General features: G+C 32.7%; 1 protein-coding gene across 13 annotated transcripts in view; it reads right to left on the reverse strand.

Moving 5' to 3' along the window:
- Positions 1–13,029, reverse strand: part of SLCO1A2 (solute carrier organic anion transporter family member 1A2) — a 122,755-nt gene that overhangs the window by 9,368 nt on the left and 100,358 nt on the right. For 10 of the 13 annotated variants that reach the window (XM_053225934.1, XM_053225935.1, XM_053225939.1 and 7 more), the window contains 4 exons: positions 12,050–12,215; positions 10,936–11,108; positions 4,807–4,871; positions 4,143–4,260 (listed from right to left, as the gene is read on the reverse strand). In XM_053225934.1, coding sequence (XP_053081909.1) covers positions 4,143–4,260; positions 4,807–4,871; positions 10,936–11,108; positions 12,050–12,215 — 522 coding nt within the window. The remainder of the gene's footprint in view (positions 1–4,142; positions 4,261–4,806; positions 4,872–10,935; positions 11,109–12,049; positions 12,216–13,029) is intronic. The other 3 variants (XM_053225944.1, XM_053225941.1, XM_053225940.1) reach the window with 1 other exon arrangement.

Consider the following 13,029-nt stretch of genomic DNA (forward strand, 5'->3'; position numbering starts at 1 on the left):
GTTCACCACTCCATGTCACATACCTGCTGAATTCTGTGGTTCAGGTTGTGCAGATTGTGTGTTAATCCTCAGATCAGTTTTCTAGGTGTGCAGGATGGTTTAGTGTTTGTCTGGCTGTATTTCATGGATGCAAGACACTCAAAAAACTTCCATGCCCTTCTGCCATCTTGGCTCCTCTTGTTCATGTGTTTTTAAGTTTTAGCTTGTAAAACTAAACAATTTTGAATGTTTTGTTGTTGTTTTTGTTGACTGTTTGCTCTGGTTTTCTTCCTGTGTATTTATTCTTCCAAATTTGTTCTGTTTGCTCTCTGTATTTATTCTTCTAAATCTAATAGCTTTCCCTTTGTTCCTGAGGCCAGACTGAGTTTTTATAAGGGTGATTTTTTTATAGTGATACTGGGATTAATCATAAGGAGAACAGATTGTTTGGTCTGGTTCTTGGATATATCTATGTCTTAGTTCCTCCTTAGTAACATAACAATGATGTGTTAAAGAGATTCTTTTAAAACCTCTTTTACAAAGAGGTTTGTATTTGTTTCCTAGGACCTCTATAACAAAGCACCACAAACTTGATGGCTTAAAACAAAGTAAATTTATTCTCTCACAGTTCTGGAGGCTAGAAATCTGAAGCCAAAGTTTGCTTCCTCAGTAGACTCCAGGAAAGAATCCTTCCTTGACTCTTCCTACCTACTGGCAGCAATCCATAGCATTCCTTGTTTTGTAGATGCAACACTGCAATCTCTACCTCTGCCTTCACACAGGATTCGTCCCGTATATATGTGTCTCTATGCCTCTTTTCCTCTTCTTATAAGGACACTGGTGATTTGATTTAGGGCCCACTCGAATCCAGAAGAACCTCATCTTAATTTCACTAATTTAAAGACTTATTTACAAACAACTTATTTCCAAATAAAGTCATATACTGAGGTTATGAGTGGACATGAAATTTTGAGGGACACTACTCAACCCAGTTCATGGGTGTTCAACACCACCTCATGGATTAAGCACTGAATCTGGATCTAATCTCTTGACTCCTTGGAAGTACTTTACTTTTTCTTTGGAAACTGATCACCCAGAAACCACTTCCTGTTTCTAGCCTTAGAGGCTTTGCATTAGCCTTTGTATTCAGGTTTTATTTATTCCTTTATGTTTCTGTTCAATTTCTACTTCAGGAAAACTGGATGTCCAGAATGATGTTTATATTATCTTTTTTTTTTTAATTTTTATTTTAGAGACAGAGAGAGCACAAATGGGGGAGGGGCAGAGAGAGCCAGAGACAGAATCTGAAGCAGGCTGCAGGCTCTGAGCAGTCAGCACAGAGCCTGACGCGGGGCTCGAACCCACAAACCGTGAGATCACGACCTGAGCTGAAGTCAGACGCTTAACCGACTGAGCCACCCAGGTGCCCCATATATTATCTTTGAACCCAGATATATCCCTTTCAAATTTAAAATGATATCTATTGTTCTTATTTGAAGTAAGAAATATATCAATACATAACTTATTGAGCTACTTATCAGGCTTTTCTACCTATTTGAAATTACATTGTTGTCCTTTTTATAAATAATGAGTTCATTAATTTTTAGTCTTTAAAAAATATGTATATATACATATAAAGTTCTAAATATACTTTTGAGTATTGTTTTAGCTTTGTCCCACAAATTTTCCTCTGCAGTGCTTTCGCTGATATAGAGTTTTAGTTATTTCATTATTTTTATTATAATTTATGCTTTGACATTTCAAATGTGAGGTTTTGGGAAAATTTTATCATAGATTTCTAATTGCATTGCATTATGGACAGAAAACAATGGTTGTAAGGTATCAAACTTTTTTTTTTTTAACTTTGTGACATTAGACTCAGTTGTAATGCTTTTTATAGGCTTGAGAAAAAAATATATATTCTATTGGTTGGGGTTTTTTAAATTGCTGTATATCTATTAGATAACTCTTGTATAATTTGGTGATTCAAATTTTTCTGTATCCTCAGTAACTTTTTGCCTATATTTTATATTTCCTTTTGGAAAAGTGTGTTGAAATTTTCAACTCTGTAGATTTCTTCTTGTAATTTTGTAAATTTTTTGTTTTATATATTTGAGATTAGGTTGATAAATATATATGGGTTGATGACTGTTACATATTATTGAGAAAGTGTTTTTTTATTACTAAGTAATATCCTTATTTAACTCTTAATCCTTTTCACCTTAAATTCTATTTTGTCTTACAGTCATTAATATAATCACAAAAGCTTGATTTAATATCTGCCTGGTATTTTTTTTCCTGACCTTTATCTTCAATCTTTCTTCACATATATATTTTAAGCTATGTCTTGTAAGCAACATATACCTGGAATTTTGAAAACACTGAAACTCACATGAAAGTATCTTTTAAGCAAGTTCAGTTGGTTCACATTTATTATGAAACCTGATGTATTTAGGTTTATTTTTTCAACTTATTTTGTGTGCTTTTATTTTCCTATTTCTTACTTCCCTTGAATTTTCCTTAATCCTTTTATTCCTTTCTACTAGCTTGGAATAAATGTAAGTGGCCATCCTTATATCTTTACATTTTTGGCATAATTTAAAGTTAGTCAGTATTTCTATTCTTCGAACTGTAAAAGAGTCCTAGATTTTCCCTGGATTTTAAACTGACAGTTTAGCCTGACATAGTTGCATGGATGCTGGCTGGAGATACGAGACTTCCAGGCCAGAGACAAAGGACATTTTTACTCACAGTACAACAGTCATCACAAACTTCATGTTCAGGTTGGTTTTCCTTAACCTTCAAGTCCCAAAGAAATCACACCATGGGAAACCTATGTGAATTTTGTGCGTACAATGGGTTTTGTTCACAGCTAAGAAAGCCTGAAATTAGGAAATCCCATTCTTTTAAACGGGTTGGAAGAAAATCTGCCAGCCTTAGAGAGAGTTATTACTTTTATCATCCTAGACAGCAAACTCTGCTCCATAGGAAAACATCATCTACATACTCCAAGATCATTTACTATTCAAACATCCTTGAAAAGATAGTCCAAAACAAAATCCTCTGCTAATAAGATATGCAGAAATGTAAGAGACCCATGGAGAACTGTTTACCAACAATATCCACCTCCTGTTTCTACTCTACACCATCTGGTAAATTTTCTCACGAGTACACTTTATCAGCCACTCTAATTAATCTGACTGATAGAGGATGCTAACAAATAAAATCATCTTGTCTAAAATAGCATTTAATTAAGGCTACTATCAACAGAAATCTTGGCAGCAGGATGAGGCCAATCTATACCAGTGATCCTCAGTGTTTCTCAACTCTGAAGGATGTACGCGGGGCCACCTTCACATTACCTCTGAAGAGCTTTTGGGGAACAGAGAACTGATGAAAACATGAATCTCATGTTGTCTGCTCTCTTCACAGTACTTGCCATATATCCTTTTACTAACCAAAATAAGACCTTAGAATGTTTTAAACAATGCTAAATTGTTTTTTAGTAAATGAAAGAATTTTTGTACTTTCAATTTTGTACGATCAAGAGAAATTGATACAGATCTAAACAAAATTCAGGTCCCCAGATAAAAAAGAATATGGAAATAGAGCAAATGGAAGTATTTTGTTCAAAAACACATTATGTTGAGTTTTGTTTAAAATCAGATTTATACTAACAAAAGAATAAGACTTTATGAGACATGAAGAATTTTGTGTCAGCAAAATTTAATGAAGAAGGAAAAATATTTCAAAAAGTAGAGGTAGATGTAAAAAGAAGTAAAGATTCAGGCTAGTAAGATGCTGAAATGATGTAGGATGCAATGAGGATACTTTAAAGAGTAATATAATTTTTAAAGGTAGTTTATGTATAGCTATTACCTTCAATAATGCGTTGATTGCAAACAATTTAACAAAGATTATTTTGAAAGGCTAGGTTAAGGGAGTTATCCATGCTTATATTTACCAAGTAGTTTGAAAATATTGAGGAAGTAAAATTCTGGTATATAAATAAGGAATAGAGATGTAATATTAGCATATATTCTGGAAGCACAGCCAAAAGTAGTCTAGTAACTGAAAAAGAAAGTGTTATACATGAATGTTGTCATTTTATGTACAGTCTGTGCTTAGAAAGCAATTCTTTAAAAAAAGATTATTATATTTACCTGAAATTGGCTGAATCATATATCCTGCATGCTCCTGACTCACCACATTTCAAAGTTCCCCAGTGTAAACATGTGGAATCCACTAAAGCTCCAAAATATATAGGTGCAGGAATTCCAGCTACAGTTAAAGAGGGGAGAAAAAAAAAAACATCAACAAGGTAAGAATTAAGGTACATTATTTTGTTTGTAAACATTTCTGTTTTATCTATTTGTAGAATAAAGTATGAATAGAATGCTTTACATTTTATTTTTACATATCAGAAGTTGTTACTTTTACTATAACATTTCTAAGTTATAAAGGATAAGTAATGTGATGGATAAATGCAACATAAAAATCACTGATATTGAAAATCATTGAATTAATGACTCTCTATATTTTTTGTGCAATTTTTTGTACCAATCATGTATACATTTTACTTTAACAAAGTATTTTTTGTTCATTTGCTTTTCAAATCTTCTAACAGCTGAAAAGCAAAATTAAGTTCAGATAGGTCTTTTTCAAGAAAAAGGGGAAATTCTCCATTTCTTCTTGTACCTTATTCTCATACAAATTACTAAGTGCTGCAAACAGAGGGATATTTGCTAGACTTGGAGAGAATGATTTCATTTACTTGGTAGTTAATAGTGGTCTGATATGATGCTGGAAAAAAATAACAATTTTTACCAAATACTCTTGTGCAAAATGTATGTAACCCCACACCAAGAGACTTCTCTTCAGGCTTGATACACCTAAAAAATAAGTAAATTCATAAATAAAATGAAAATAGAGATTTAAACGCTGTTGTAGTTTCTTTAAAAAGTTGTTTGTAAATGCTGGTAACACACTGGGTGCTAGAACATTTTTTTTGCATGCTCAGATCTTGGTTATCCAAGGCCTGATTATCCAGTTTGTAGTCTACACACGAGCCCTACTTTTGATTCTTGGCATTTTACCTATCATTTTTTTGCTCATTATTATCAGAAAATTATCAAAGAAGAAAATATTTCATATCAGTTTCTACCCCAGTATCCATTTATTGAAGCAGTAGTTCTTGATTAAACCTTCAGCCTAAAACAAGAATAATGCAACCCTAGCTGTATTTAAATTATTTGTATTAACAAAATACAGAAAAGCCAAGAATTATATAAATAAATGAAAGGCAGAAAGAAAACAAGGATAGAAATTTTCAAAGGAATGTGATGAAGAAATCCAAGGCAAACATATTTTAAGTGATTTGGTATCATTTCAAGAGTCACAAAGATCTCTCCATTCTCTCCAAAATCCCCACTCTTTTGCACTGTTGCCTGAAATTCCTATATGCAGAAATAGAGACTATAATTCTGCAATGGACTTTCATGTGTCCCACTCACTCCAGCATCACCATGGCTAGCTCCTCAAAGAATTCACGTTCAGAGTTCTACTGTATTCCCTTTTCTTCCCTGACTAACTCAAAGCTGAGAAAATAAAAGTAGCTTTCTTCACAAAAGCATACATTTTTAGCAAAAATGTCATCTTATTGGCATTTTCTTAACATAAATGTTTTACTGAATTTTCAGAAACCTTATAGATTGATCTAGACATTATCTACCTGACACATAGGTTATTTAGACAACATCAATGATTTTACTCGGAAGGAAGTAAGAGAAGCCAAGAGACTCAGCATGACCCTCTAGGTCCCATGGTTTCCATTTAATACAGAAAATAAGGCATTTAAGTTTTACTGAAGAATTTTTCTTTCCTCTCTATATCTAATATACTACTTAATGATCTCACAGAAATGTGAAATACTAATTTAAACTGTTATTATTTAAACTGTTGAAACAGTTTAAACTATTCTACAAACTCTATCATTGATTGGCATTGATAATAACAATTTCTAGAATCCAGGAATCAGAAAAGTTAGCATGCACATCATGGGAAAATGCTGAGAGAAATTCAAATTTTTCTTTAAATTTGCAGAATAACAATGATGTTGCATCCCTTTGCCATCGTGGTAGGAAATCCAGGGAGATCCCGCAAAAATAGAGACAACACAAGCATATTAGCAAAAATCCAGGTATTCAATTCTACAATATGACCCTGGAAAGAGGTGGGGAAAGAGAGGAGGGACATGAAGAGAGCATGATTAAGTACTTGTTTTATTAGGAGGTAGATATTAATACTGAAAAGTTTTAAAATTGATGAGCAAAACATAAGTATAATTAAGAATATCAATAATCAGTCTGACCATTTCAATAATCAAAGTAGCAGAAGAAAATCCAATATATACCATAGTTTCCTCTTATCTGTGGTTTCACTTTCCACAGTTTCAGTTACCCACATTGAACTGTGGTGTGGAAGCAGATATTTCTCCTTCTGACATATCAGATCAATAGCAGCTGAATGCTACAGTCTGTATATCACAAGGGCTCCATCATTCACCTCATTTCATCTCATCATGTAGTCATTTTATCATCTCACATCATCTCAAGGAGAAAGGGTGAGTACAGCACAATGTGATATGTTGATAGAGACCAGATGCACTTAACTTTCATTATAGTATATTGTTATAATTGTCCTATTTTATTATTAATTATTGTTCTTAATCTCTACTGTGCCTAATTTATAAATTAAACTTTATCACAGTTATGTATCTTTAGGAAAAAATATCAAATATTTAGGGTTTGTTACTATCCATGGCTTCAGGCATCTGCTAGGGATCTTAAAATATGTCCCTTGCAGATAAAGGGATACCACTGTACAATGGAAAGAAAAAAAAAAAAGAAAAAAAAAGAAGTAAAAAGAAAGTCAAATAAATAGAGTATATTAAATAAAATAGCAAAAAGAGTCTTATCACAATAATTACAAGAAATCTAAGTGAGGGGTGCCTGGGTTGCTGAGTAGTTGTGTCCAACTCTTGCTTTTGGCTCATGCCTTGATTTCACAGTTCATAAGTTTGAGCCCTGCATTGGGATCTGTGCTGTCAATGCAGAGCCTGCTTGGGATTCTCTGTCTCTCCCTCTCTCGCCCGCTTATACTCTCTCTCTCTCTCTTTTTCTCTCTCTCTCTCAAAATAAATAAACTTTTAAAAATAAATAAATAAATATAAATGAGCTAAATGTACCTATCTCAGATTATAAAATGATACCTAGCAAATTGTCTATGAAGCAAAATGAAAGACTGAAGATTGAAAATAAAGGAAAGATATAACAAGTAACAACGAACCAAAAGAAAGCTAGAACTTCCATTTTAATGAAAAACAAAATACAATTCCCTAAAAGACATAACTAAAAGATAAAGAAATTAAGTGATGCTAACAATAGAAATATAATGATCAAAGACACATTTTCATATAATATAGCCTCCAAATATATGAATTAAAAAACTGAGAGATTTATAGGGAGAAATACACCTGCAATATTTATAGATTTGAACATCTCTGAAAAACTGATGAATTAATGCAGACAAAAACAAGAATACATTTACAAAATTTAGATAACACAATGCTTTACTTCAATCCAAGAGATATGGAACTACATACCCAAAATTCAGTTACACATTCTTTTCAAAAAGCCATGAAATACTAAAAAAAAATGCACTAGGCCCCAAATACAAGGTTGATATTCAATCTCCCCAACCTGTAATCTTTCAGATTAAGTTGTCTGAACATAAAAATAGAATAATAATAATAAATTATACCTATAGAAAGTTCTTAAAGATATGGAAATTACATAACACATTAATAAATAATCTTTGGTCTGGTGGGGCAAATCACTACGAAATAGAAATAAACTCCACAGAAAATACTAGTTGAGGCATTGCTAAATCAATATTTGGAAAGAAATGTATAGATTTATGTACAGTAGTCAGAATGAACAAATGATCTAAGTATTAAACTGAAACAGTTGGATAAGGAAAAACAGAGCAAGCCTAAAAGAAAAAAAAATCAAGAAGAGCAGGATTACATGAAATAAAGATTAACAAAACCAAAACTCATTCTTTAAAAAGAGAAAAATAAAATAGACAAGCCTCTGACAACCATGATCAAGAAAAAGTAAAGAGGCAAATAAAAAAAATATGTAAGAAGAAAAGAGAAATCCTTTCAGATACATCAGAGAATATCAGATAAGGAATATTATAAACACCTACATACAACAGGTTTAAGTAGAAATTGAAAATATGAATAGGCACTAATACTAAATAAATGAGAATAATAAATAGTATCACTGTCCCAACAAGACCAAAGTATAAATACTTTCACAGATGGATTTATATAGCTTTCAACAAATATTTAATGTAAGTAGTGCCAGAAATTAAAAAATAGAAAATTTATTAATTCATTTTGTGGGGCCTATGATGATTCCAAAACAAAAAAAGAATAAAAAGTAATATGTCTATTTTATTTATCAACATAGATGTAACAGTTTTAAATAAAGTATTATTTAAACAAACCAAATCATATATAAAAATATAATTAAGTATGGTTTTTTTCATCCATGCAAACAGTTCAACATGAAAATATCTACCATTTTATTTTACTACACCAAAAATACTGAGTAGAAAAATTATAGAATCATAGATGCAGAAAAATACATCTAATAACATTTAATACCTATTTCATTATTAAAAACTTAGAAACTACATGAAAACTATATACTGAAAAATCTACAGCAAATATCATCATGGAAAAATGTGTATGTTTTCCATTAAGATTAGAAAAGTACAAGAATACTTGCTATTATCACTATTATTTCACATAGCTTTGGAGGTCCACGTTGATGCTTTAAGAAAAATTTAAAAGCCTAAGATGTGTAAGGTTTAGAAGTGAAGAGACAGGGGCACCTGGGTGGCTCAGTTGGTTAAGCGTCCAACTCTGGACTTTGGCTCAGGCAACGATTTCACGATTCGTGAATTCAAGTGCCATGTTGAGCTCTGTGCTGACAGCACGGAGCCTGCTTAGGATTCTCTCTCTCCCCCTCTCTCTCTGCCCCTCCCTGCTCATGCTCTGTCTCTGTCTCTCAAAAATAAATAAATGTTAAAAAAAAAAAACAAAGACCACAAGACCATATGTAAAAGGTAAAGTTATAAAGCTATTAGGATAAAATTTAGGTGAATATTTGTATAGATTAGGAACATAAAAACATTTTTAAAATGTGACTCCCCAACACACAAACCCTAAGGGAAGAAAATTGTAAGATTTCAGTACAACAATATTTAGGATTTAATTTCATAAAAGAGAGTATGGAGAAATTAAAAGAAAGATGAGAGACTAGGAGATAATTGTATCATGTAAGCAATATTACATTAACATTTATAATTTAGACAATAATCAGCAAAATCACCAAGAAAAATATGTGACATATAATAGAAAATGAGCAAAGAAAATCAATAAGCATCTTGAATCAGAAGCCTAAATAGCTAAAAAATAAATTTTGAAGATGCCTAAACACACTGGATCAGGAAATCACATATTGAAACATCAGTGAACTACCATTTTACAGTCATTGGACTAGTCTAAGTCAGAATGTTAGATAATGTCAAGTGTTAGTGAGGCTGTAAGAAGGCAGGAACTCTCAAGTGGGGAAGGTGTGAGAACTTATACATATACATACTAAGCAGTATTTGGTGAATGTATGTACTTGTGAGTCTTATGAACCAAAGCAAGATTTAAAGCACAATACCACACATGTGAATATAGGAACACATACTCACAAAAAGATGTTAGTATTTTACAAAAGAAAATACATATTTAAGTTCGTGTAGCTATCATATTAATATGGGTGGCTATGGTGAGAGGAGGTGAAAAATAGAATGAAAAAAGCAAAATCAAGAAAGAGTGAAAACTTATCCCAGCCTATGAGGATAATGTGCTGTGAACTGAGAATCACAATGAACTTAACTCTGCTTCTAAGTTCCAATGAAATATGATGAAGAAAAGGGAGAAATGCAAATTTTATTTACTAGGGATGTTTACAATCGTTTACTAGACATGAAGAATGTTGGAATAACAAGAACACATGTATGCCACACCTAAGTCTGAATTTTAGCTCTACAATTTCCTAGTGTTGCAAAGCCCTTCATCATTTGTATCTAACAATAGCTTTGTAAAAGACTCAAGCATTTATTATTATGCCTATTGTTTATTTAAAATGAAGCTCAAGGGGCGCCTGGGTGGCTCAGTCGGTTAAGCGGCCGACTTCGACTCAGGTCATGATCTCACGGTCTGTGAGTTCGAGCCTCGCGTCGGGCTCTGTGCTGACAGCTCAGAGCCTGGAGCCTGTTTCAGATTCTGTGTCTCCCTCTCTCTCTGACCCTCCCCCGTTCATGCTCTGTCTCTCTCTGTCTCAAAAATAAATAAACGTTAAAAAAATAATAAAATGAAGCTCAAATAAATCGAGGGACCTGTTTAAGTCCCTGTAGATAGGAATTGGTGACACAGGCTCTGACAGCTTTGCACTCTGCTGCCCAGTAGTTTGAACCATCTGAAATGACTGCAAGGCAACCACTCTTTACCCATCAAAATGACCATTTCATATGGTTTACACTAAAATATAAATGTGTCTCCTCTTGTGTGAAACAATGAGAGGGTCACTAATTTAACTGCAAAATATAAAGAAGGAAAGATAGGGAGGAAAATGGCAAAATATGAATATTTATATTCCTATACCTTTAAAATTTTGTAAAATCTGACAATGCCTAGTGTTAAACTCTTAATAAATGATATATATGAGCACAGGATTCTTAGATAATGTGGGCTCCAGGGGGATTTCTTAGAAAAAGGCTCTTTAATAAAGAATCCAAAAGGAATATAAATAAAGAAAATATTTTCTGTACCTTAGGAGAACCATATATCCAGGTATGGCAGATAAAGAATAAATGAAACTGCCAACTGCTGACAAGATTAAAAAGTACTGGAGCATCATGGAACAGTCATGTCCTTTGTCACACAGCCCAAGAACTGCAGATGAATTTCCTGATGTTTGAATGCAGCTACAATTTTGGAATACCTATCAGAAAATAATATTATCCTATTTAAAGAAAGTAAAATTTTGAACACAAATCACAAATATTTTGTACATAGGCAACTGGATCAAGGCAGAGACCATTTATTCTCTTTTATTCTCATCTCCTTTGTGGTGCCTCTCAGGATTATAGCAAAACAAACTACTGAATGATGGTTTTAGAAAAATGGTATTTATTTCTAAATAAATAGAGTAAATTTGCAGTAACTCAGCTACCTTAAAGACAAGCCTTTTAAAAACACATATTCTTTTGTTACAAAATGAAGTATGACAAACAAAATTGTTTTGGAAGTCAGTTAAAATATTTAGATACTTACTAACAAAACTTTGTTTCAAAAATACAGTTTATTTCAAAAACAGAGTAAAGTAAGTCCTTTTAAAGTTTTTATGTTTCCAGGTTTTAGTTGGAATTAAAAGTTATATTTTACTTTATAACCAACCAACATTTAAATGTTGTAATATGTTTTTAGGCAAACAAAACAAAACCTAGTTACATTTTCTTAAAAGAGCTGTCAGAATGTGAAAAACAGAAAGCACATGCAAGCATACATACAGGGAAAAAAGGGAAAAAAAAGCAATTAGGTAAATAATTGATATCAAAACCACCAACTTTATCTCCATGATAAAAATATTTCAATCCAGAGTATTTTTAAAACAAATTACCTGAGTAATAATGCCAACAGCTATGAAATTAAATTTCAGTGATCGATGTCTGCTATACTCAAAAATTTTTTTTGATTAAACATAAGATCAGTGGTCAGAGGTTTAAAATAAGATTTATGAAATAAAAGGTAAATCAAGTGAACATACAGAAAAATTTTACTTTTACTTTTATCAAATGTGGCCCCAGTTCATGTGGGAATGTTCTAGTGCAATACATAAAAACAAAGTTTTGTGGGAAAAAGAAAGCCAACAGAATGTGTTACCATGTTTATTCCTGCTCCAACGGATGTCTCACAACCAGCAAGACAAGCTGACATATATGAAACACCATTGTTTCCACACACAGGATCCCATGTTTTAGTTGGACAGTTGCAATCCCTATTACAGTCAGCAAGAATGGCGTTTTCCATATATAAATCTTGTTGCATTCTGAAATAATTTAAAATAATTCATGGCTATTGAAAGATCATTTTCTTTTTCTTCTTTTCATCTTAATCCAAAATTATATTTCCTCTCCTTCCCAAAACAGAAACAGAAATCTTCCAACCATCAATGTGTGGCCTCAATACTATATCTCTGGCATAAAATATACCTGCTTTTGTGATCACATAGCCACTTTATCAATGATTTATTTCAGATAAAAAAATAGCCGATAAACAAGTATTAATTGAGTGTCTACCATATGGAAGGTATTTTTCCAGGTATTATTAGCACTCAAAAACGAAGATGACTTAATCCCTGTGGCTGATCCATATGGTAGCATTTAACAAGAGATCATATGTTATGAAAGCAAGCTTGAAGATCAAAATCTATAAATTCAGTTTATAATGCAGATATTAATTACATTTAGCTTCAGAAATCTAACTACTTGAGTAAATAAAGACATTCTTCTAGTATGAAGAGTGTCCAGGGGATATCAAAATGGCAACACAGTTTGTTTTTGATGAATCTCCCTCATAAGAAGACCAATTAGCAGCTATCTATAGACAAGATACCATTGTGAAAATCCCAGAATCTGGGAATGAGGCTAACGCACCTTCCTGGAGCACAAAGACCTAGAAGGACCACATTGGAAGAGTAAGAGGAACAGTTAGACTCTGATCAAATTATGCATCCCCCAGGTCAGCACAACACCACACTGAGAAGACCTCCTTGGGTCTACAATTTCTTCAGTGGGAAAAGAGAGCCAAGGTAGACATCAAGTACCTTCAGCATTGTGGGATGTTACCCAGGAGGCCCATTC

The sequence above is a fragment of the Acinonyx jubatus genome, chromosome B4 (genome assembly GCF_027475565.1).
Source record: "Acinonyx jubatus isolate Ajub_Pintada_27869175 chromosome B4, VMU_Ajub_asm_v1.0, whole genome shotgun sequence".
Taxonomy (NCBI): domain Eukaryota; kingdom Metazoa; phylum Chordata; class Mammalia; order Carnivora; family Felidae; genus Acinonyx; species Acinonyx jubatus.